General features: G+C 31.5%; 4 protein-coding genes across 6 annotated transcripts; 2 read left to right on the plus strand and 2 right to left on the minus strand.

Annotated features, from left to right (window-relative positions):
* Positions 1 to 3956: 3956 nt before the first annotated feature.
* On the plus strand, positions 3957 to 5083 carry LOC107027979. The gene is made up of 2 exons (XM_015229029.2): positions 3957 to 4153; positions 4245 to 5083. The coding sequence occupies exons 1-2, from the start codon at positions 4094 to 4096 to the stop codon at positions 4842 to 4844; spliced, it is 660 nt and encodes a 219-aa protein (XP_015084515.1). The 5' UTR covers positions 3957 to 4093; the 3' UTR covers positions 4845 to 5083.
* An 844-nt stretch (positions 5084 to 5927) lies between these two features.
* LOC107026777 (peptidyl-tRNA hydrolase ICT1, mitochondrial) lies at positions 5928 to 9543 on the minus strand. The gene is made up of 7 exons (XM_015227861.2): positions 9167 to 9543; positions 7647 to 7706; positions 7481 to 7563; positions 6874 to 6938; positions 6755 to 6788; positions 6536 to 6606; positions 5928 to 6420 (listed from the first exon to the last, which is right to left on the minus strand). The coding sequence occupies exons 1-7, from the start codon at positions 9477 to 9479 to the stop codon at positions 6330 to 6332; spliced, it is 717 nt and encodes a 238-aa protein (XP_015083347.1). The 5' UTR covers positions 9480 to 9543; the 3' UTR covers positions 5928 to 6329.
* Positions 9544 to 10227: 684 nt separating this feature from the next.
* On the minus strand, positions 10228 to 16550 carry LOC107029110. 2 transcript variants are annotated; one of them, XM_015230432.2, is made up of 7 exons: positions 16411 to 16550; positions 12557 to 13024; positions 12270 to 12436; positions 12093 to 12173; positions 11900 to 11975; positions 11730 to 11822; positions 10228 to 10886 (listed from the first exon to the last, which is right to left on the minus strand). In XM_015230432.2, the coding sequence occupies exons 2-7, from the start codon at positions 13008 to 13010 to the stop codon at positions 10666 to 10668; spliced, it is 1092 nt and encodes a 363-aa protein (XP_015085918.1). In that variant the 5' UTR covers positions 13011 to 13024; positions 16411 to 16550; the 3' UTR covers positions 10228 to 10665. The 2 variants fall into 2 exon arrangements, with proteins under 2 accessions (XP_015085918.1, XP_015085917.1); XM_015230431.2 differs by having other exon boundaries at positions 12270 to 12439.
* Positions 16551 to 23172: 6622 nt separating this feature from the next.
* On the plus strand, positions 23173 to 25260 carry LOC107026719 (IRK-interacting protein). Of its 2 annotated transcripts, none has more exons than XM_015227792.2 (2): positions 23173 to 23492; positions 23767 to 25260. In XM_015227792.2, the coding sequence occupies exons 1-2, from the start codon at positions 23424 to 23426 to the stop codon at positions 25135 to 25137; spliced, it is 1440 nt and encodes a 479-aa protein (XP_015083278.1). In that variant the 5' UTR covers positions 23173 to 23423; the 3' UTR covers positions 25138 to 25260. The 2 variants fall into 2 exon arrangements, with proteins under 2 accessions (XP_015083278.1, XP_015083279.1); XM_015227793.2 differs by having other exon boundaries at positions 23232 to 23651.
* Positions 25261 to 26031: the final 771 nt, after the last annotated feature.

Consider the following 26031-nt stretch of genomic DNA (forward strand, 5'->3'; position numbering starts at 1 on the left):
GGACCCCCCGACTCGCTGACCGGGCAGCGAGACCCCCGTCCTTTCTGTTTGTAACGGGTCCAATTCAAGGCATTCAACAGAATTGACACCCCATAAGTACAAATAGCTTCGCCAATGCATCCATATTATAAAATGTCAATAATCAATATTAATCGGTATTGTATATCTCTTTTGACCATATGGTATATATGTTGAGTGTAAAGACTAAAGTGTAAACTCACGTATACAATACAATGGTGATTATCTACTAAATTAATATAAAAACGAATAAACTTTATCTATCATTATATAATCAAGACCGCTTTATAACAGTCAATTAAGTTTTATCTTAATTGCTTTTTCATGTTATTCTATACTATATGCTCTACATAATGATATTTCACTACCAATCAAAAAGATATTGAGACAAACAATGCTATTATAAAAAGATTTGATAGTACAGAATTTTATCTATAGCTAATACGTAAAAAATTCGATACATGTCTTGAAATCTCTCTTTTTCACTTCAATTGACTTTGAGGGAGTAGAATATTTCACTATCATACCTAATAATTAAACAAAAATACTTGGAACAATTTAATTAATAAAAATACTACTATGTAATTTCAATTTGGCAGAGAAATATATAAGAACTAGTTGGAAATGTTAAAAAGTAGAATGATGAATTAAAAATGCGTAAAATGAATGTTGAAATAAAATATAGTGAAAGAAAAAACTTCTCCAATTCAATAACTTGCTAATTATACGATAAAGATATAGTAATTAAATATAATTTTGTTTAATATTTTTGGAATTACTATTTGTAATTTCTACATACAATTTTATTTAAAAAAATTATTTTCTTTCATAATACATGTTGACTTTGAAGTACGAAGAGATTAAGAGAAAAGTACGGCAAACGATGACGTGGTGATATAGCCATCTAACGATGAAGTCAACGCAATTGTCGGCTAAAATAGTCATATTTTTTAATAGAATAATAACAGACGTTTAATTTATTTAATTTTTCTTTTTTTAAAAAAAAGAATACGTACACGGTATTATTGTCATTTATCTTTTACTACAATAAAGTACATTTTTTTAAAAAATATATATATATATATATATTTACAAATATAAGTTGGAAATAGTCAAAAGGGATGTAGATTACATATATAATTAGCAAATGTGATGAAAAATGTGTATATCCTGTTTTATTAAATCTAACTAATAACTAATGTCTTATGGAGATCTAGAATTTTGATGTCAATGCATCTATTCGTTATCTTCGACTTCGATTTTAGTTAATTGTAGTTAATAATAAAGTATAGCGTGTATGAAAATTGATATTGCAATAAAAATAATATATCGAGTATATATAATTTTATAAGTGAGGTCGATAAGAATGCAATTTTGTTACTATTTTGAAAACACAGAGACGTTATTTTTTTCATGGACCTTGACTTAAATAAATCATATTAAAATCGATATGAACAATTTGATATAGCAGTGAAGTAGAAGTCAAGTTAGAAATAATAGAGAAAAGAACAATATCAATAATAAATAATATGATAAAATCAGAGCAAAGAAAACAACATGAATAATGAATTCGAAAATAGCAGGAGATCGAGTAATATTAATAATAGTATGAATAGGAAAAACTAGATGGTTATTACACGTTCTCAACTTTCATATCCTTTTATTAACATCTCCTCGACTCATCAACTTTAACTCCTAGGATATATATATATATATACACGGGTAACTACCCTAAACATGTCTAAACCATCACAAACTCGTCTTCCTCCTATTATGTTCGCCACTGAATTCAATACTCTCATCATGTCTTAAATATTTTCGCTTTTAATCATATATTTTTTAATATACTTACGCAACATTTCAATATTTTCATTTTCGCTATTTTCATCTTCTAAACCACTTAGCCCCGACCTACTTATACATATTAGTGTACATGCGTAAAATATCGTGCCATCTTTTATTACGTCTGTTGAGTATTAATAGGAAGTACACAAATATATTTGTTGTTTTCACTATAAATCAATTGCCGTATACACTTTTGCTTCTACAACTTATATTAAAAAACTTGGTACTCTCACCAAATATCTTTCAAATCACAGTATAATGTAATTTATGTGATGGTATTAAAAGAATATGTCAAATTGTCATTAATTGTGTGAAAAATATCAATTTGACATTTTTGTTATTCTTTATGTTAAGCGGTTTAAATATATAGTTTTTCGTTATTAGGTGTTATGATTGTTTAAGATAAACGTCTAAATTTACATGATATTGACAACACATGACATATCATATCACCTTCACGTTTACTTCAACCTCTAGCACCATCGTCCCCTCTATCGCGCAATGGTGGAGCCTTTGACGAGAAATTATATTATTTATACATAGTTAAAATAATTTTTAAAGTATATACGGTAGATATGTCAAACCTCTTTCGACTACTCGCATATCTATTTTTTCATTTATCGGAACCCTTTAATAAAAAATACTGACTCTGCCAAAGCTACCAAGCCCACAAACTCATCATTTCCAGATAGTAAAACACAAATTTGACATTTCTAAATATGTCACATTAAATAAAATTAAGAAGATTGTAGACTTTTTTTTGTTTAATTCCTTTTTGGAAAACATTTCTCTTTCCTTTTGTGTGAACGTAAAAAAAGAAATGCAAGTGTAGATAACATATAAGTAGGATGTACAGCATATCCTAATAATTATTTTTGAGAAAAATGGGATTGCACCGCGTATGCGATGACAAAGGTGAAGGAAAAGGACAACAAATACCAATATATTGTCATGGTTATATCAATATAGTTTTTATCGTGTGCAGTAGGGGAGTCAGAAATTTTTTAAAGAGTGTTCAAAAATAACAGTTTATTATATTAAGGGTATTCAAAATATATTACTTATTCATTTCGTGTATCATTTTACTTGTATATATGACTAGGACACTGTTTGTGTGATTATAAAAACTAAGCAGTGTGTCACTTCTATTATATGATTCACTTTTATTTTTAATCTACTTCTAAAAAGAATGATCAATTTTTATATTTCAACCACCATCTTATCTTCGATGAAATGAAACTTGAAAGTATCTTCTTTTTCTTTGATTCCTCAGCCCGATGTTTGGTACACATATTTCAAATCTAAATTTGGGGTTGAGACGTAAAACATTCTCTAACAAAGACTATATTATATATCTCTAAAATTATTTCTTAAACTCTGATCAAACAAATATAAATAAAAGAGATATTCTTTTAAAATAGATTTTTCATAAAAAAGTTATGGAAGATCTCCTTTTCTTCGAAAAAATAATTTCGTACATGACCTATAATATAGTGATAGTTGATGGTGATAATGATCGAAGACTATATAGTAATAGTTGAAGGCGATCCTAGTTGAGATGGTAGAGTTTGTTGATAATAAAAATTGACTATAATGTTGATAATAGTTGATAGTGTAGGTGACGACAACTCCAAAGACAGAGGTCGTGATAAGTGATGACAATAGATATAATCATAATAATGAAAAAGATAAGTGCTGTAGTAGCTCATAACAGTAGTTAGCAACGATGTGATTATGATTATAGTTAGTGATAGACGATCATATTAGTGATTGACAATAATAGTAACGGTGACAATGACTATAGAGTTAATTAGTGATTATGACCGATAATTATTCTAGATTGATTTAACACATATTTAAGATGTCAAAAAAATATGAAAAATCGATCCGAGGGTGTGAAAAGGAAAAAAACTAAAACTAAAACAAGAGAAGTAAGGCAAAAGAAATCCACAGAAAAAAAAAGGTAATACCACCACGTTGGAATTGCATGGTAACCTAATGTCAACTCTCTTCGAAAAAAATTGACTTTTTCCTTTTTTTCTTAGCTTTCTAGAGATTTGTTTTTTTCTCTCTCACACTATAAAATCTCCCATTGTTATCACATATACTGTAATAAGCAAATCCCCATTTTCACAAACTTCTCCTCAAAGAAAAAAAGAAGACCAAGAATTCACCAACTACAAAACCCCATTTACACCAATCAACAAATTTGAAAAACAGAGATAAAGAAATGAAGTTAGTTTGGTCTCCAGAAAAAGCATCTAAAGCTTATATTGATACTGTTAAATCTGTAAGTATATATACAATTTCAACAAATTCCCAATTTCCCTTTTTGTTTTTTTTTCTTTCCCAGTTATTGATTTTTTTTTTTTTTGATACAGTGTGAGATTTTTCGAGAATCGAGTGTAGCGGAGATGATATCGGCTATGGCTGCAGGATGGGATGCTCAGATGATTGTAGAAACATGGTCGAGAGGTGGGGTTATGGCTACAAGTGTTGGGTTGGCTGTGGCAAATTATCATACAGGTGGTAGGCATATATGTGTAGTACCAGATGAAGATTCAAGAACAGAGTATGTAGAAGCTATGGAAAACGCAGGGATGTCGCCGGAAGTTGTGATCGGAGAACCGGAAGAAGCGATGGATGGGTTGGTTGGTATTGATTTTTTGGTGGTGGATTGTAGAAGAAATGATTTCGGTAGAATTTTGGGGGTTGCTAAATTAGGACATAGAGGTGCAGTTTTGATTTGTAAAAATGCAAGTTCAAGAATTGCTTCTGATTTCAGGTGGCGGCGTGTTCTTGACGGAAAATCAAGAATTGTTCGCTCGGTTTTTCTGCCGGTAGGTAAAGGTTTGGATATTGCTCATATCGGAGCCACTGTGACCGGCGGCGGAAAAAAGGGTGGCTCCGGGAAGACAGAAAGTCGATGGATTAGACATTTTGATAGAGATTCAGGGGAAGAATTTGTGATACGCAAGTGATGACGTCCATAATTCAAAATTATTTGAGATTTTCTTTTTCTTGTTTAGTTATTTTGCTTTTTAGGTTTTTGTGTATATTAGATGATACAAAACTAATCAGGTTCCTGTTCTTTGCCAATTTTGAAAATATCGTTCTAGTGAAAATAGATGTGTTAATCTTGATGATAAAAGTGTTTATCTTGTTGTATCAAAAAGCAATTATTCTAGTAAAATTAGATGTACTTATCTTGGCGATGAAAGTACTTATCTTGTTCTATTGAAAACTATCGTTTTAGTGAAATTAGATGTGCTTATCTTGGTGATAAAAGTGCTTATCTCGTTTTATCAAAAAGAGTCGTTCTAGTAAAATTAGATGTACTTATCTTGGTGATGAAAGTACTTATCTTGTTCTAGTGAAAGTGGTTGTTCTAGTGAAATTAGATGTGTTTACTTGGTGATGAAAGTGTTTATCTCTATTGAAAACGATCGTTCTAGTGAAATTAGATGTGCTTATCTTGGTGATGAAAGTGTTTATCTCGTTTTATCGAAAACAGTCGTTCTAGTGAAATTAGATGTGTTTATCTTGGTGATGAAAATGCTTATCTTGTTCTGTCAAAAACGATTGTTCTAGTGAAATCAGATATGCTTATCTTGATTATGAAAGAGTTTATCTTGTTTTATTGAAAATGATAATTCTAGTGAAATTAGATGTGACGGTCATTCTAGTGAAATTAGATGTGCTTATCTTGGTGATTTCTAGTGAAATTAGATGTGCTTATCTTGGTGATTGAAAGTGCTAATCTTGTACTATCGAAAATGATCATTCCAGTGAAATTAGGTGTGCTTTATCTTGATGATGATGAAAGTTTGTATATAGGTATCATAAATTTTTGGATTAAATAGCACACAGATTTCATAGTTGTTACAGAAATCAGAATTGACCAGATTCAATAACTTCCGTTACGTAATTTGTTCACGTCTTCGAGAAAGGCAAATAACATTAAATGCTACAACAATATTTAATGGTATTCGATACTTTTACGTATTTTTGTTGTTTCTTACATATCACTAAATATGAACACATAGTTATAAAAGTACAATGAATTCCGTGCTAAGAAATTTAAAGGTTGAATTCATAAAATAAAAATCTTGAATTAGCCTCTCACACACGATACATCGGTACATAAAGAAATAGGCGTCTGCGTTATTCTTTTCTTTGTAACTACAGAGGCAATACTCACCCAAGACCTAAGTTTACCTGTCCAATATCAACATCTTCAGAAAATACAAGATACTTTGATGGCCAATGTCTACATTCTTTTAGCTAATATGGTGTGTTAAGTCATATCAAGAAGGTGTCACCTGAACGACCTACAGAGGATTCTGTACTGTACTGATTTCTCTAAACATTTTCGTGTCGTTTAAAAGTAGGATGAAGCAAATGATCAAAGTGCTGGGAGAATTTGATAGGGAAGTGCCTGTGTTAGACATCTTGAGCTCTTGGAATCAGTCATAACTATCTCTGCTTCTTCGCATAGCCTTCTTTTGTGATTGGGCCTTCTTATTGTCAAGTCGTTTGCGCTCCCCAATAGCAGCCCTTTTTAGTAGGAAAATGAGATTGGTTATTCCAGAAAATTACAAGTTTGCATAAAATACATGTAATTGGTATGTTAAAAATGCATAACATAGGTTATTGGTTTGAGAATGCTTACAATTTTGTTATTCTTTTCACTTGCTCTTCAGATGGAGGTGGTGGTACATAAGAAGCAGCATCAATTATATCCTGTGATACTGAGATTAATGAGCAATTCGTAATAGACCTGTATATTGTGGAACAAATCTACTCACTGAAACATCATCTGACACTCAGAGATGGAATTGTACCATTCCAATTGATAGAAAGTGGGAACAGTCATAAAATGAATGTTCACCTGTAATTTACTCAAAGCATCTTCGATGTTACCCCTGAAAAGAATCATAGCACGCATTCAGCTTTGTGGCCTTGAAAAAGGTCCAAGTAAACAGAAAAGAATATAGGGAAGAGGCTCACTTCTGAGTTCTCGTCTTTGTTGAAGAGATCACAAGCTCTCCATCCTTATTTATCCGATTCTTTTCCTGTTTAGAATATTAAAAACTTAGCCCAAGTGTAAGGTGAGTTGGAACTTGCAGTAAAGAAAGATAACAATAATTATAATGCAAATTAATTACGCACAAGCATTATGGCCTTTTCCAGTTATCAGATATGCAGACGTGTAGAACAAGCATCATTAATCAGTATACTTCAAATCTTCAATCACCTAATTATGGAACTAAAAGTGTACAGGGAAGTTATCAGCATATGGTAAAAAATGATTGCAACCAGTCCATAGCCAATTGGAAGCATACATTTCTAGAGAACAGTGGCAAAGTTTCCCTTCAAACCATCATGAAATCATGACAGATGAGGCACTTACTCCATACTACGCCATAAGCATTCATGATGGTAAATTAGCAACAAGCTAGCGTGATGTATCTCTCCATTAAATAGACTTTAATATTCTAGTACCAACTTAAATTAGCTAGTTGGATGAAATGAAAACTTACCTACTACTTGATTAAGTCCACCGAGTTATCTTTCTAAAGAAAGCATAAAGAGCAAAATAAAGGTCTTCGCTCACCATTTGCAAAATCTTCTCTCTGACTCTGTCACTTAACCAATAAGCATTTTCAACATTGAACCGCATATCCACCTTGGTATTTACTGTAAAGATAAAAATTTCTTGAAAAAGAAGGAAATGAAAACTTAGAAGGCAATCTTATCTTCTGAAACAAGCTGCACCAGACCTTTATTGACATTTTGACCTCCAGGACCTCCACTTCTTGCAAAGTTGACAGTCACGTGATCTGGACCAAACAATAGGACAAAGAAGAACACCACCAAAAGACTTAATTTTCTATTTTGTTCAATAATTTCAATAAATACAAGACATCCTGATCAAAAAGCTGAATAATTAATCAGAAGCAACACTTCTTCCATGTGAAAAACTAAATTGAATTGAAAATAAAAGACGAGAGAATGTAATATACCAGAGATCAACCATTCTCATTTTTCTACATCCCCACCCCCTTTGTGTCCTCTCACAGAAAAGTTACAAAGATCTTTTATAGGTCAGTATAAGAAACCTGGCCTTTCTTTAGAAAATATGCATGAAAAAGAAAGGTTTTGATGAATATTAGATATTCCAAGTGGTTTTCGGCTTTTCACTGAGCAGAAGAGCCATATTAAGCAATTTCATACTGTAGCTGTTCCAACTACTTCTGTCCTAAGAAGTTAAAAAGAAAACCCAGAATAAGTTTAAATTGGCAATAGTCGCTTTAGTCCTACTCTACCTGTGGAGCAAATTTGATTAGTATCCCCATAGTCTTTGACAATGATGTCAAGCAATACACATTCTTTCTTTCCTTTTTCAAATGAAGGTGGTGTCTGGGTCAGTTTATGTGCACCTCATTTATTCCACCGTGTACTTGCTTTTGTCCACCAATACAAGTATCCAGCAACTCTACTCACTAAGGCTTAGGCTATACATATTCTAGCAGTCTTTTTAATAGCAGTCCCAGTCCAAAGTATTTTAACATTTGTGGCTACTCTAGACAATTTTCCTACTCCCTACTCTCTGTGCTTCACATAGAAATTCTTCAAAATCTTTCTGGTGAAAATCACAAATAATTCTGAGACCAAGTAAACAAAGACTCTAGACCCCAACCCAATTTTTTTTTAAAAAAGAAATCACTGGTGGAGAAGTGGCACTCTCAACCCAACATAAAAAAATTTGATGACACCGATTACAATTTAACTTCCAAGCTAACGCCCACTATAGCTTAGCCATTTTTACATCACTTGTAAGGTAATATATTCACACAGCTGATTCTTGAATACCATATCATATGCAATCAGTCAGTAAACAATTTTCATTTGCTTGACTCTCTGAAATTATTCAAGTACCCTGACATGGAAATGGAAGTGAAGATCAACTAAATCTTCATCAGAATTAATTGGATACGCCATCGGGACAATCTCAATGTGAGATGATACACCAACTAATTTTAAGTTCCTAATCTGCTTCAAGGCTGTACCACTAAACTACAGTCACTGCATTTAAAAAATGGACCTTCATTTCCAACAGACCAAAACAAACTCTTAACACTTGCAAAAATAATGTAAATTTTACAGGATAAGGTGTTCCATACAATGCTATTCTAAGTCCCGAAAAAGTAAAGTTTTCAACTTATAAATTACAGGCATTTTCAGTGGAAGTCAATGAAAATTGGAGATGGAAATTCATATATAGAGGCATTTGAAATACCAAGAGTAATCTTAGGAATAGGATCGTTTCCCGCAGCTTGAGCTCGCTCCTTAGCTTCATGTAACAGCTGTTGAACCTGAGCAAGCCGCGCCGGAGACTTCTTTCCATCATCAGCACCACCTTTGGACGACGCCGCACACCTAACCGGACTAAAAGAGAGACTCCGTGATAAAATTCGATGACTCACAACAAGGTTCGTCGCCGGGTACGGTGCCGGCGAGATGTGGATGAAGCGAACAACATTTGGGAAGTGTATTGACGGACGGAAAATTTCCCGGACGAGAAAGCTTGTGGTAGTTCTGAATGATGCCATTTTCCGGTGCAAAAATTGAAGCCCAATCCTAATAATGGTTAGTCTTAGAAGCCCATGATCTAATTGTGAAATATGTGGCCCATACAGGAAGCCACTTGGAAAATAATCACATCGTGAAAGTTACTCGAAATATCATGTTGGTTTAAAAGTTGATTCACACCTGACCTGACCACACTACAAATTACTACATAAAAAGACTAGTTTATCCCAAGATTATTATCAATTTAAAAATCGACGTAATACATAAATATACCCTTTAATTTGGCTTCGAATTACATTTATGCCCTTCAACTTTGAGTGTGCACAAGTAGACACTTAAACTTGTATAAAGTTGAACAAATATACACGCATGTCCCACTTGTCATCCTACATGTCATTTTTTGTCCTACATGTATTGTGCCATGTAGGACTCATGTGTTTATTTATTTAAAAGTTGAATAGTTAAAGTGTTTGTTTGTGCATTATGAAAGTTGGATATCAAAGTTAAAATTTGAAGTCAAGTTTAGGATCTAATATACGTATTATGCCTTTAAAAATCTATGACAAACTTGATTATTGTTTTCTATTATACTTTCTAATACACTGACGAAGAAAACATATATTTAAGAGAAAAAACAATCATTCTACTTGTTAAACTATACCTTATAGATAATTATTATTACTCTTTATATCGGCGTAAAAAGAATTGAAACGACAATTATGATGAAGCGGGAACCAAAATGTTAGAAATATAAGGAAAACAAGCAAAGAAACGTATAATGGCCTCTCTTTTTTTAATTGTTTGGAAGTTGATTTACATCATTTTCACAGAATAGAGCATGCAGATGGTTCACAATTCTATAATGAACGAGCAAGATACAGAATAACCTACCTAAATAACCTACCTATGTTTATTAAGCTGCAAAACATATTCAATTAACCAAAATTATAAGGTACTAATATTATGTGACTATGTTGAAACATCCCTGACCATTCTCTCTCATACCACCCAGTTAAAGGAGCGGGAGCGGCCACACATTATAACAGCTACACAAACTTGCTACAATGATTATTCAACGGTCGCATCCAGGAAGGATAACGGCATGACGTCTTTCTGCAAAAGAGAAGCAGAATAACAAGATGCTAGAGCAGCTACTATTCATGACTACACATTGTGAAGTAGCAAATGACTTTTGCAACAGATGCATCAACGTTTCTTAGATCGATCCATATTACTGGCAGTGGTGCCCTTTGAAGAACTCCTCACATTCCTAGCATCTGCTTTGGCCCTCTGTGAATGCATCGGATGGGAAGGGCCAGCAGCATTACCTACACCTGGTCCGAGGCTCCCTGAATGATGTGCGCTCTCCGTCAAAGGAAGTGCCCATCCACCCCTATTTGCACCATTATGGACACTGCTCCCAGACCCTAGAACAAAGAAGTTGAGACATTAGAATAATGGAACGCACAGATGTGCGGAGGGTCTAATATAACACAAATTGAAAAGAAACTCAACCATTTGGCAGTTACTGGTTTGAATATATCATATCCATATCCGGCTATCCACCAATACAATTATCTCAATGGAAAATAAAAGGACTCCAGTATTCCAAGACCAAAAATATCACACCCGTCGCTATATCATGCAATTTCTATCACAATATGAACAAAAGATAAAGGAGAACTGGTTTGATATTCAATTATCTTTATGGAAAAGAAAAAGAATTCTCGTCATCCAAAACAAAAAATATCAGGCACACTATCGACCAAATCCCCCCCCCCCCCAAAATGTGAATAAGGAAAAAGAAAAAGAGAGAAAATAGTTGGACTTTAAACAACAACTAATTCTCGGTCCCAAACAAGTCCAGATCGGCTATATAAATCCACTTGTTCATTTAAGCTCATTTTATAGTCACACTAAGAAAAAATGCTAGTGTAGAAAAAATGTGTTTGTTTACATATATCTATAACAATAATTATTATTATTTATAATAATAAATAACAATATTTGACGTTCTCTAATAAGTCTAACACCTATTCTCCACTAGTAGATGAATATTCAATTATCTCCATGGAAAAATAAAAAAGTAGGGGAACATAACACCAACCTACAGAATCTTACCCCACCCCGCCCCCCAACGCCCCAAAAAAACACACTGTTTTAAAGATGTTTTACACAAGTGGGTGGTATAGAACATACTTGCATAGTGACGAGTTTAAAAGTTAGGAGAGCAAACAGAATGATATACATGCATATCCTGGTATACTTACCAGTTTCACCTAGTAAATTAAACCCACCATACAGGCCAGGTAGCTGATTTCTAGCTTTTCCTTTCCAGGTTTCTTCAAATCCATCAAGTTCATCTACCAAAAGACACCAATTATTCAGAAGCAGTTCACAGAAACCAATGAATGAGGAATCTCGTTTAGCAATCACTTACTTTCATTAAGGTTGTGCAATGTCTGCATGGTGTCCACCCTGCCATCTGAATCGAGTTTCCGCGACAAAGAATGACCCTATATTACCAAACTTCCATCAAGTCATTTAAAGCATTAAAAAAAAAGAGGAAGGTCTTGAGAAATCAAGAAAATAAATAGGTAGTTCCACCTTAACTGTCAGCGAGAAGAACATACCTTATTATGTATTCCCCTTGAAACCCTGTGACTTGCTTCCCCAGTAGCGGAATTGGCTTCTTTACTTTCCTCGAAAGTCAGCTACAAATACAAACAAACAATGAACGATATGGCAAGGTCATAGCAAACACCGAGCTCTATAGTCCCCTATTAAGTGCCATAATCAATATCACTTACTCCATCACTTCCGCTCCTCCTGGTTTTGGAAGAAGTGTAATAGGTTCCATTTGCACCACCATAGGACACGGTGGAACTCTGAAAGCTAAAGCTACGAACTTGAGGCTGTTGAACATTATTTGCTCTCTGGAAATCATTCTGGAATACCATTTGCTTACTACTCCTCTCTGCTATAAGCAATATATCATACTTCAATCAATATCTATACAAGCAAAGACCTTATAACCCTGGAAATGAAATTAAACTACACACACATACACACATAATTATAAAGGAACTATACTCACCTCCTGCTTCATCATCTGGATATTCAATAAAAGGCTCAGTTCTTGACCTAGCATGCTTTCTCGTGTTCTGTTTCTTCTCCTTTGGAGTATCATTTTCCTCTTTCTCATCATCAGAGTCCAACTCCTCAATAACAGGACCCCTAGACCTAGGCTGCTGGAAGGGGACAGAAGGTTGTTGGAAGGGGACAGAAGGCTGTTGGAAAGGGACAGAGAACTGTTGGAAAGGGACAGAAGGCTGTTGTTCCAGAAATCCAGTCATGTGCGAGCCCATGAATGGACCTCCGCGAGGACCAAAAGGGGTCGATCCAAACATGCCTCCAAATGGGTTTGTGAAGAAAGGATCATCAAACGGGTCTCTGCCTCCAAAAAAGCCAGAACTTCCAAATCCGCCAAAACCACCAAAACTACCAAAAGGATTACCAAAATTGGAAAAGGGGTCTCTGCCTCCCTGCATTTTCAACTTGTGGCCTGAAAATTAACCAAAGATCGCTTCACTCAATGAAACGTATTATATAAACAACAATATCTTCATGCACAGTGGTGGCAGCAAACAAGGTGAAATAAGTCTGGAGATACGAGTTTGAACCCAAACAAGTCAAGCAATCATTTCAACTGTATGGAAGCAAGAAAGCATGTAATCCACTGTGAAATAATATGAAAGTAAAAGCTATATAAGTCTCCCTTCTCTCGAAACCAGAATTACTGGGAACTGTGACTCGGAGTAAACTTTCGAGGTTGATGACTCTTGTTCCCTAATCTCCATTTGTCTTCCCCTCCATGTAGTTATAACATCGATCCCTTGCTACTTTGTACATTGAAGCTCAAACATAAATCAGCTGTTTGACTATAATAACAGAGTGTATTGCTGCTACATTAAGCAGACAACTTGCATGTAAACTGCATTCTATATATTATATACTATGCATGCAGATCTTTTTACTAGTGTCTCATTTCTATCTCACCAATAGTAGCTTTGCATATCCAAGTGAAAACAATCTTCCAACTAATTTTCTGCCTTTTCAAATCAAAAGATATTAAACATTTGGATAAAGTTGAGGAGTACAGTGGTAAGAAGAGACCATTATAAGGTGTTGATCCTTTCTTAAGGGTAAATACTATGACACAAGCTAGCCAGACTGAAGCCTCCCCACAAATTTATCAATCAACAAATCTCCGGCGCCTTAATCTCACAATTGTGGCCAACGCTACATAATCTGCTACATTCAGGCTTAGTTTGGAAAGTAGTTACCCTTGTGAGGTAAATTGGGTTTCTCAAAAACCAAAGATTCTCTAAATATCAGTCATCCTTTTAGAAACTGATATAAGAGGACAATCAGAGACGGATCCAAGATTTGAAGGTTACGGGTGTCATATTGCCTTTAAAACAGACGTGTTGCTTAAATTGATCAAATATTTAACCTATATCTTACCTTATAAATAGAAACTCGGGAATTCAGTTCCGTAATTCGTCTTTTCGGTTAATAAAACAAACGAATCGGAAAAAAATAATTCTAATTTGGCGCAAAGAAAAAAAAAACTTCTAATAATATCCTCTATAATTGCACTCGGTGAATTTTCATAGTCTAAATGCACTCAATGATGACATAAGAATTTATAAATACTTCACACACTATGTAACAGACTAATATGAAGTGGCTGAAAATTTACATATACAAAGTCTTATGTTAAAGTATTGACTCACAACAATATAAGAATCTAAAAAGACCAACACAATCATATGAGGTTTCAGTATGGTTTTCATGTCGTCCTTTAAGGTAAGATGCATTTTATTTTGTAAGATTTAAATAATTATAGACTAAAATATTTCTTTCTTCATATGCATCTAAATCACCAAATGATTTAGATAATAGAACAAAGAGTAAGATTGTAAGAGAAACTTCATATGCCTCTAAATCACCAAATGATTTAGATAATAGAACAAGGAGTTAGAGAAACTCGGCGTCGAGTTTCAAAATTTTGACAACAAAAAAGAAGAAAAATTGGAGGAGGTCTAAAACAAACCTCAGTGATTTGTATGACTATATATTATTTCATGAAGGAAAAAGGAGAATTATAAATTAAAGTTATTTCTAATAATAGAAAAACAACAGGATAGTCAAAAAAGAGAATGTGCCGCATTAATTGATATGGGGAGAGTAATATTTTATGCTTAAAGTAAAAAGGTAAAAAAAACAGCCAAATCCAAATTAAGAAGTTTTACAACATGGTAAGATATGGTAACTATATAAAATAGTAATAAAGCACATTAATTAAGATCATGGAGTGCCCATAGCCCACAAATCACACCTGAGAAGTAAACCACACTAGGCAAGCCATGAGTGACGAGCTCGACTAAGAAAGCATGCAATGCGTTTCCAACTTGAAACCTCCCATTTGGGAGATTCCCTACTCAAACAACTCGACCACCCTTCAGGATAGCTTTGTTGTAGTCTTATTCCAATAAATTTGTGTTGCTTCATAGACGTTGTAGGTTTACCTTGTCCTTTTCGTATTTTCGATCTCATTAACTTCTTGAAGAGGCTTTTCTCCCATTCTATCCTTTTATGTGTTGATTCTCCTACTTCTAATGTGATCCCCTCTAATCTTGTCTGATCTTATATGATAGTTCATTTGTCTTAACATATATTATTCTAATGAAATTCATCTTGTGGATGGGGTGATCTTATTCCACATCATCCTTTTATTGCTCCAAACTCCAACAACCTTACTTCTATTTATGTCACTTCTGATAAAGTTGACAAGTCTTCTAAAAGATAGAAATATAAAACCTAGATACTTGAGTTGTTATTTAGCATTTTGCACAACACTACCGTTCACTCGCACTTCTCCTTCCATTCTTCCTACCGGAAGCTAGACACACTAATGGGAACTAATTTGTCTTATTATAGTTGAGGACCTTGAGGTGAGTTCAACTTCCTAGTTGGTCTCACCAATTAAGAATATATCATTTGTCCCAATATCTTAGGGGAAAATTACTACTCCCTCCATCCATCTTTGTTTATCCACTATACTAAAAATTGAATGTCAAGAGATGATTAAGTGCTTGGTTCATAATTTACCCTCATCATTAACTATAACCACTTCTCCAATGCATTTCCCTAAGACATTATATTAACTATAACCATTTCAATGCATTTCCCAAGACATTATATTTATTATATTCAAAGAATAATATAGTAAAATTGTCATTTTATTATTGCCCCTAAGAAATGTGCCAAACCAATACTGAACAAATAAAAATGGATAGAGGAAGCAACTTCAACCAAACATCTAGTAAATTGCTAACAACAAACAAACACACAAAAGGTTAACTTGAGGATGAAAAGTCCAACCACCAATACATTGTATACCAAAATTCTCTCTTATGTCATACAACGTACAGCGTACATAACCCCATCATCAAAAAATAAAGCGGTTACTTCCTCCTTGCTAGTATAGATTCTTATCCAACGAACCCTACCCAATAAAACAAAAACTAAGATAACAACAGATCTTGCAATATAACAGATAACATAAATAAAGTCATGGAGAAAATTGTTTGAGTAAATCAACCAAACGCCGCATTCCTATTACCAACAAAACCAAAAGATAGCTAATTTATCATTTATAAGCATAAACCGGTTCATCTAATCGCCACGATCATCTCAAAATTTAAAGAACAATTTCATCACACTCTTCAATAACAGAAGATCACCAACCATACAAACCATAAATTAGGGTTCCGACGATAAAAACTATCATCGATCCTCAAATTAAACCAAAAAAAAAAATCTTTTTTTACAGTAGATACAAGAAAATCTAACCCTAATCAGAGAAAATTGAAGAAACAATACCTGCAAAATCTAGAATTTAACAAACTTTACGAAAATTCAATCGGAGCAGAAGGATTTTATTTTTTTTCTGGATATTCGGATGAAAATTATAGATTTACGGATATCGGATTTTTGTTAATTAACCAACGGTTTCGCGAGGAATGTTCTAGTACGTGTCAGCAAAAGTGTGAGTGGGCTGGGATGGGCTGGGCTTCTGAAATATAAAGCCCAATCTTCTTGCTATGAAGACCAATATCTAATCCAACAACTTTATGGGTATTATTATCATGTACTCTCTACCAACCATTTAAAAAATAACCAATATATATTTTGGGTTGATTTACACAAAATGTCCCTTTTTTTTTTTTAGATAAATGATTGTATTCTTATATTGTCTTTCGGAAATAGTTTTTTTACCTTCACGAGGCAATATTAAGGTTTGTATGTCTCTACTCTTCTCAGACCCTTTTATGTGCGATTTCACTGAATATGTTATTGTTGGTTGTATTCTTATTTTGAACTGTTATGCAAATATAGCTTTTGAGAATTATGCTTATGGATAACATAGACGAAAAAGTAAATTATCGTCTAACATATGCAATAACTCACAAACTTATAAATTATGGTATGATATGTTTTCGTAATATTTCAGTTTGCTTCGAAAAACATCTTTAAGAACGTGATCCAAAGCGGTCATACATTAAGGACATTCACTAAACAGTTGTCTCAAAAAGAAAAAAAACGACAACATACTCACCACATTCCTAGCACCACCACATACACGTATCAGTTGTTGTAATAAATATCCTTTGATACACTTCTCCTTTACGTTTTTTTAATTATGTGTAATATACGCTACTTTCATTCACCGCATTTTTTTTTAGGCGGTGTTTGGATGACACCAATTCGTTCCATGTGTGTCCACTATACCAATAACTTACGTACACAAGAGTTTCTTAAGCAATTAATATCGAAATTTAGGATTATAACTCTTGCTCAAATATCTAATAAACTGTTTATCGTCAATTTTGTTTATTTTTGGTCTAATTTTTTTTTTTTTTTTTTAAATAAACAGATACCCGTGATGTACTGGAAATAGTCAGCGCCTGTTAAATTTTTTTTAAAAAAAAAGAAATGAAGATGGACCACATGATGACAATCACAATCACATAAGAAAACATAGTGCACAATGAGTGTTGGATCTATTTTCCCATTGTGTTACTATCATTTATTATTTTCACATGCCCTATTCCTTCTTTGCTTCTGTATATGTAAGATGTTTGATTAATGATATGTGTCCATCTTTGCCTATGTAATTTAATGAATGGTAGATGAGGGGAGTTAATACTACTACTATTGATAGTATTACTATTCATTTTCATATTTAATACCACCACCAACACACATACCTACCATTCTTTAATGTAAAGAGAATGACACCTTTCAGTCTACATTTTTCTTTTCTTTTTTTCACTTAAAAAGTTGTGTAAATTCATCGTCAGAACAAAGATAAAGTTGAAAGTTTGATATTTTCATGAGAAAGGGTTATTATATGAATGTTACTTCTCATCGACCGCGTGTGACCTAGTGATCATCGATGAAGTGGTATATCACAAGGTCCTAAGACGATTTCTTGCCATTAATCTCAATTTTGGTGAATAAAGTTATTCTCTCCGTCTGGTATTGTTTATCATGTTGCGCTTTTTGAAAGTTAATTTGACTAATTTTTAAAGTTGAATTAAATCACATTAATTTGATATTTTAAACAAAAAAATTAGATATTCTAAAACTATATGAAAAGTATTATAAATTGCAATTTTTTGCATATTGATTTGATGAAAAATACATCTTAAAATGTTAGTCAAAGTTTTTATAATTTTTCTCTAAAAATGAAAATCATGACAAACAATACTAGACGGAGGGAGTACTTGAATTGTTGTTCATAGGAAATGAAAGATATTTTGTGAAACTAATCAAAGTATGTGTAAATTGCCAAGGATAACACAATTAAAAGTTACAAAAATAAATTAATTATATGAATGTATATTAACTATTCCTATATATTTTGTAGGAAAGAACTCCAAAATGTTACACGTAAGAACGTTTTGTTTGGTTTAACCATACAATTTTTGAAGTCAGTTACTCGATTAATATGGATCCATAACAGGTAGATTCACTAATGAAAGTAAAATAAATACTTATTTACAAAATGATACACATAAATAGTTTTTGATTTAATTAATTATATAGTGATTGAAGTTTATTAGCTCGATTGATTCAAATGGTCAACAAACTCATATAGATGCTAGAAGTAGTCGAGATTGCAAATAGAATGGTACATAAATTGATTTTGAGTAAAAAATACATAAAAAACACATTAAGTAAAATTTAGGATGGAACTCTATAATTAATAGCCAACCTTATGGTTGAAAAATGCAAAATAATATTTTATTTTAGCTTTGAATTCGTGTATGCTATAATAAAAGTAAAAATGATTGTTATTAAGATATATTTATTTTCAAACATTTGAGACTTTAATATTTATAATAAAAACACATATTCTATAACTCATATGTGTTTTTTTAAGAGAATTTTAGCAAATAGTCTTCATAATAAATTTTATTATGCTTCATAGATATAGTTTACATAGCTATAGTTTAAGTTGAAATAACGAATTTTTATATAATTACAAACATCAGAAGTGTAAACAATTATACAAATTATATAATTATACAAAAGTTTATACAAATTATACTATACAATTTCTGAATTATATAAACGTGCGAATTATACAAAACTAAAAAACTTTGCAATATTACTATAACTAAAAGTAGGTCGCGAGTTGTTATTAAGGTAAATTATAGCTATATTAATTAATTAACTAGTATATATTTGCATATACACGTAATTTTTTTATTTATTATTATTATTATTATTTGTTGTACCATAAATGTTGGTTCCGCTAATGCAGGGTGGGATTGAAGTCCTTCTCCAAATGGTTCTGTTTTGCATTCACACGATAAATTTAATTTAATTTAATTTAATTTCACTCTTTATGGGTACTTCATTCTTTTGTCTTTATGATTCTCATGCAAATCAAGCATGTACGTAATTAAATGAAACATTTAATTTTCCATGACTTTTTTCCTGATTATTTCATGATTTTAATTAAATGGTCTAGGGATGTGAACTATTTCTCTCATTACAAGTGATGAAAATTTCAGCATAACTGGATATTATATTGAGTTTTATCTTTAAAAAGATGTGTAGTATTGATTCCAAATGTCATATTTTGTTGGAAGTTTGATAAATTAAACTTCATGTTAGAAGTATTGAATATTCGTGATCATATTTAAATATTATTTTTACGAGTTAAATTAATTAATTAATTACCAGAATCAAGTCGAACTCAAAAGGATGTGATAAACAATTTAATTTAAAAATAGAACATTTTCAGTGTTGTGTGTGGGGGGGGGGTATTCGATTGGGGGGTACTTTTATAAAATTTTATTTTTTCACTTAGTAAAATTTGATAACATGATAGTATTAGCTTTATGGTAAACGAATTAATATAGAGAGGTTTTTTTAATATTTTTTTAATAAGGATATATTATATATCCATTAAATATTAGTCTCCATATTATAATTTTGAGATAATTTATTTCTCAAATTGAACGATCTCTTAAGGGATTTTAAATAGAACAATCTTTGATTATTAATTTCTTTTAATAGAAAAGTATTTCATAAAAATAAAATTAAAAGAGGGAGAAATTATGCAAGAAAGTGGTTGTTAGGAGTACGATATGGTGGTAGTAAATGCAGAATGAAAAAAGATATTGTGTCATTAATTACTATCTTTAATTTGGTCTTCATTTACGTATTGCAAAATGGTGTATACTAATATCAACTTGGGTTGGTAGTGAATAAGGTCAAATATTTCTTTTATTTTTTACTGAGTCTCGATTTTAAGTTTTAGATACGAAATTATCTTTATTAATTTAAGTTTTATTCTAAAATATGGGACTTTAAGACATTAATTTGAGATTAATTTGGAAAAAAATATAAATTAACTTTTTAAAAAAATATCGAAGGCAAACTTTAATAGTTTAATTAGTTTTATACTTTTATATATTTACATTGTTGGGGTCTTTGAGAGAATTTTATTCTCTACCTTATAATCCCTTCTCTCACTACTCCTTCCGCTACCCTTGAAATTTTTTTAATTTTCTTTTGAAAATTTGACTTGGAAATGTCGATTTTTATAAATAAATTTTATTATGTTTTAAATAAAATCAACTTCTCGAGGTCATTTTCATTGCCGAAAAATTAAATAAAAAAATCTTATCGTTCTCTAGAGATTCATATCTTTAAAAATTTTACAAAAGTGGTCTCCTAGAGGTCAATTTCTAGCGCGAAAAGAATTTGAAGAATGTAAATAAAAGAACCAAAATCTAATTAAGACAACAAATATTCAATCTAGTAATAAAAATAAAAAATGTATCGTAAAACAATAAAAACACGATGTCATGATTTTCGAATAATGTATTTTATAATTATGTTATTGATAAACTTACCTTTAAAAGTCGATATTTTCCAAAATAAAATCATCATCCCATTTGATGTTGGTATTTCCCAAAAATAAATTAAAAATCTATTTTATTTATTTATTTATTTATTTTTGTAGCGTACCTGGTGGGAAAAGGCAAATTTTTTGTACATACATAAATATGGTCGACATTATACGGCAGTGACACAAGAAAAATGACAATTAGTGAAACTTTAGAATTTTCAAAACAATGACGAAAGGACAGTTCATAGAGATTTACTAATTTTATCAAAAGAAAAAGAATTTAAACATAATGTTTTTTTTTTGTTTTTATTTGGCTTCATTTAATTTTATAATTTATTATATCATGTTATATTGTCCTTTTTGGAACTCAAAAGTTTTTTGTGATTCTTTTTGGCTGTTTTAAAAGGAAAAAGATAAAAATCCATTTGACCAAACAGGCTAAGTTAAATAGGTATGGTGGAAATTTAACATATAACCATATAATATTTATTTTTATCTATATATATAGTGCCTAGCTGGTTAAAAGACAAATCCAAAAAAAAAAAGTATCGACCATTTTTTGGGAGATCACTGTCCTTATTTAATTATTCAAGACAAGGATATGGACCTACTCATCAATGCTGCAAATATAGATTTTTTTTTTTTAAAAAAAAGTTTCAAGTTTTTTAGTTTATAATAAATTTATTATCATATGAATTTTTTTCAATCATATTAAAGAAGAAAATTTTATTTTTGCGAGCTTATAAGTATTCTAAAAACATAATTACAGAAATAATTTTAAAAAATAAATATTGATTGGTTCATTTCTCTACTTTATGTTTATAATTGTAAAATGTAACACGCTAGATGATTTATAACCATTTTAAAAATCTTTTCCTATGGTTAATTTATAGTAATTGGTTAATTTAACACATTTACCTATTCTATACGTATAAAATTGCAAGTTCTTATAAACAAAAATTGAAATTTAAATTCTCTCCATTTAAATGGGTGTCTAAATAAGATTGAGAGACTTACAAAAATGGCAGTGAGATTAGAAATTAGATAAAATTCCTTTTTTTATTCTTAACTAGTGTTTCAATTTAAAATCTCATTAAATATTTTTTTTTAATATACAGTGTAAATTAATTAATTATTTTACGTAAATATTTTGTTCCTATTTTATATGTCGTACAAATATAATTAAAGTAACTATTTGGATTATATAAAATTTGCGTCAAATATTCATAATAACTTATACAATTTAAAATTATAATTTCACTTTTTCCCCCTAAAATCTTCAAATTATAGTCTAAAAAATGTTCATAGAAATGAGTTATACATATAATAATATTTTAAAAATAGATAATTGGCTATAATATCAAATGTAAGTCTAAATTAATTAAGATTTCAAAAGCAGATAAATAAACAAATTTTTACTTTAAATTTTTTTCCATTATTTATTTTTTAGAAGGAGGATTAAGAAAAAAAGAATTAAATGGAAATAAACTACATTTGACATTTGACTTATTAAGTCATAAAGAAGACCCAAACTCAACATTAAAACGTGTAACTCACGAACCCATGTGTCACGTAATAGTAGACCGTAATTAACCCCTAACACACTTCATAAGCGCGTGGACTTAATAATTCTGACCTTGGTAAATTCTGATTCTTCTGATTTCTCCACGAGGTGGGGGTGGGGTGGGGGGATTTCTTAAAAAATATTTTTTCACTCGATATTTGATATAGAGTAATTATTTTAAATTACGTCACTCAAAGTCTCGTGTAAAGAATACTCTCTATCAAAGAATTTTTATATTTAGAGTTTAAATTTGAAACTAGTTTACAAAAATAGCAACTCCATTAGTTGCATAATATTTTTAATGTATTCAATATAGTATTAAAGTCCGTTTATTTCAAATTTACATTATGTAGGACCTTATTCAGAAAATACTCTTTATTAATTACTCCTTCCGTTTAAAAAAAGAGTGACCTCATTTTCTTTTTAATCCGTTTAAAAAAATGATTTTTTTGTTTTTTAGTAATAATTTAATTTTAGTTTGTCACGTGACATTTTAAAGCCACAAGATTAAAGAACAATTTAATATATTTGACGTAACTTTAATTTAAAATTACAAGATTCAAAACTCTTCTTTATTTTTCTAAAATTTCACTTTGAATCACTCTTTTTCAAACGAATTTTTATGTTCAAAACTTAAATTCGAGAAAAATAGAAAAATAACAACCTTATTTACTACGCCACGTTTATTTATCTAGGGGTTGGGGGTTATATAGGTTAGAAGAAGCTGAAATATAATTTCAGATTTCAGAAAAAAGAACCTGCAAATCTGTTCTGTGATTCATTCAAAACCATGATTACAAGCCGACGAAAAAACAAATTTTGAGTTTTTTTTCTCAACAAAAAAGAATCAATCTTTTTTCTTATATACTCATACACCCTTTTCACTTAACTTCAATTTCCATGGCTAATTCATCTTCTTCCTCCTCAAAATCCTCCATTTCTCCTCGTCATCCTCCTCTTTTCACTCCTGTAAGTTCACCATTTCTCTTTTTGGGTATTCAAGCAAATTCTTGATTTCTAATGTTTTTAAGATTTTGAACATAAAGAAACAATCTTTTTGTTTTATAATCAATACCCTTTTGGTTTAATTCAATTTCCATGGCTAATTCATCTTCTCCTTTTACTCCTGTAAGTTTCACCCTTTTTTCTCTTATGGGTATTGAAGCAAACTCTGTTTAGATGTTTTTTTTTTCTCAAAAAGATTGAATTTTTATGATTTTTGGTTTGTGTTTTTTGGTTGTAGATTGAAGAAGGGAATGAAGAAGAAGAGTATTCACAAGGGAGAAGCAGTTTTAGAGCAGAAACAACTCCAAGTGAAGGTGAATACAGACACCATCCAACACCTTTACACTCTAAAACAGAGAATAAAGGCAAAGTGTGCAACAAAAAGAGGCAAGAAAATGATGATAAAGGAGTTTTGTGTAACAAGTGCAGGCCAAGCAATAGGGAGAAAATCACTGTGGTTCCATTAGACAACAAGGGTAATTCTTTAAATAGTCCACATGGTGGTTTATTCAAATCTGTTCTTTCTAATCTGGTTAAAAGAAGTCCAAGATTATCATTATCATCATCAGAAGTTGAGTCTTCTGTTGTTGGTGGAGTGTCAACAAAAGAGGAACAATGGAAAATTGCATTAGCTGAGGTTTCACATAAGCTTATTCAAGCTACTAGGAAAAGAGATGAGGCTGTTTTAGAAGCATCAAGATTGAAGTTTTCTATGGTTGAGCTTGAGAAAAAGCTAAACAAACTTGAAATTTACTGTCATAATTTGAAGTCTGGTCTTGATGTTTGTAGTAACAACAATGTTATGATGACTAACAAATCCTCTTTAAGTTTGGTTCAAAGAGTGAAATTTGGTGAAGAGGATAAAGTAATTGAGCATTTCTTAGTTATGGTGTCTGAGGCAAGATCATCTGTTAGGATATTAAGTCGATCGATGACTCTTCAACTTAGACAGATTGGTAGCAAAGTTTATGATCGAATTGCATTACTACTCCAACCATATGAAATCAAGATTTCAATATCAAGAAACCCCAGAGGCTTACTTGTGTATCTTGAAGCTTTGTTAAACAAAGCCTTTTATGATGATTTTGAATCTATTGGATATCAAAAGAGTTGTTGTAACCAAATCTTGAACCCCATTGATCGTTGTGAATCGAATTTCGGTTTGTACAATCGATTAAAGGACTTAACATGGGAGGAAGTTTTAAGCAAAGGGACAAGATTTTATAGTGAAGAATTCAGCAAGTTTTGTGATAGGAAAATGAGTGAAATTGTTGCTATGTTAGGATGGAACCGTGCTTGGCCTGAACCACTTTTGCAAGCTTTTTTTGGTGCATCAAAAGCAGTATGGTTAGTGCATTTATTGGCTAACTCATTACACCCAACTTTGCCTATTTTCAGAGTGGATAAAGAGATGAAATTTGACTCAATTTACATGGAGGATATGGGTGCAGACAAGGCTAAGAAGTTGGTCCCTAACATGGTTAGGATCATGGTCACACCAGGGTTCTATGTCTATGACAATGTGGTCAAGTGCAAGGTGCTTTGCAGGTACAATAATAATATTGGCATTAACAACAATGAGGGTTTAATAACCCCATCACCTACATAACCAAAAAATACACATCATGTGAAAAATATTTAGTTTAACTTTGTTTTTCTTTTATGTACTTATTAGATTTTGGAGGACTTTTTAAAGCAAAGTGAAATATTTGGCGTTTTGTTGTTGAAAGTTTTCTTGCATTGATTTACTCATTACTTGGTCAAATTGGTGAGTTTCTTTGTCAAACTTTACTTGTTTGATAGATTTGAGTCTTAACATCCTTATGGAATGACCATGGAGTAGTACTATGGTCTAATAGATATGATTCCCATTTTTCACTCTTAATTAGATGTTTCGAGTGTAAATTTTTTTTTATCAGAATTTATGGTCTAATGCAATGCTAACCTAGATTGCTTAGGGCTTCATTGTTCAAATTAATCGTGATTCGCAATTTCGATATCGAACATAAAAAAATCTTTACTTAATTGAATACTGAAACTTTCACTGCGAAGTTCGATTCGATTTACCCATTATTTTTCTTCTTTAAAAAAAGAGGTAGGACAAAAACTTCCCTATGGAATCTCATTATTATGTACAACTAGATATATAGTAAGGTACATGTATTTATTGTAAGTTGTGATGAATGAGTAGTTTGTTTTTTTAAAATTGTTTTGAGTAGTTTTATTTCTTGTGGTACCTAAGCCAATATAAGCCAATACAAGAAAGTAGTAAAGTTTCTTGTTGGTGTATATGAGTTGTTATTGTCTTTGACAGCCCTCATCTAGGTTTCCTCATCCTTCAAATTTGACTTATTGAGCACTTGTTGGGACCAATGCAACAAGTCCAACTCACTAGTTTTTAAAAGAATCACTTTCATAGATTTTCATATCATATTTACATGTACAACTTATACTTTATACTTGTTATTTTTCCCTAACACAAATATCGAATAATTTTACTAAC

The sequence above is a fragment of the Solanum pennellii genome, chromosome 8 (assembly GCF_001406875.1).
Source record: "Solanum pennellii chromosome 8, SPENNV200".
NCBI lineage: Eukaryota > Viridiplantae > Streptophyta > Magnoliopsida > Solanales > Solanaceae > Solanum > Solanum pennellii.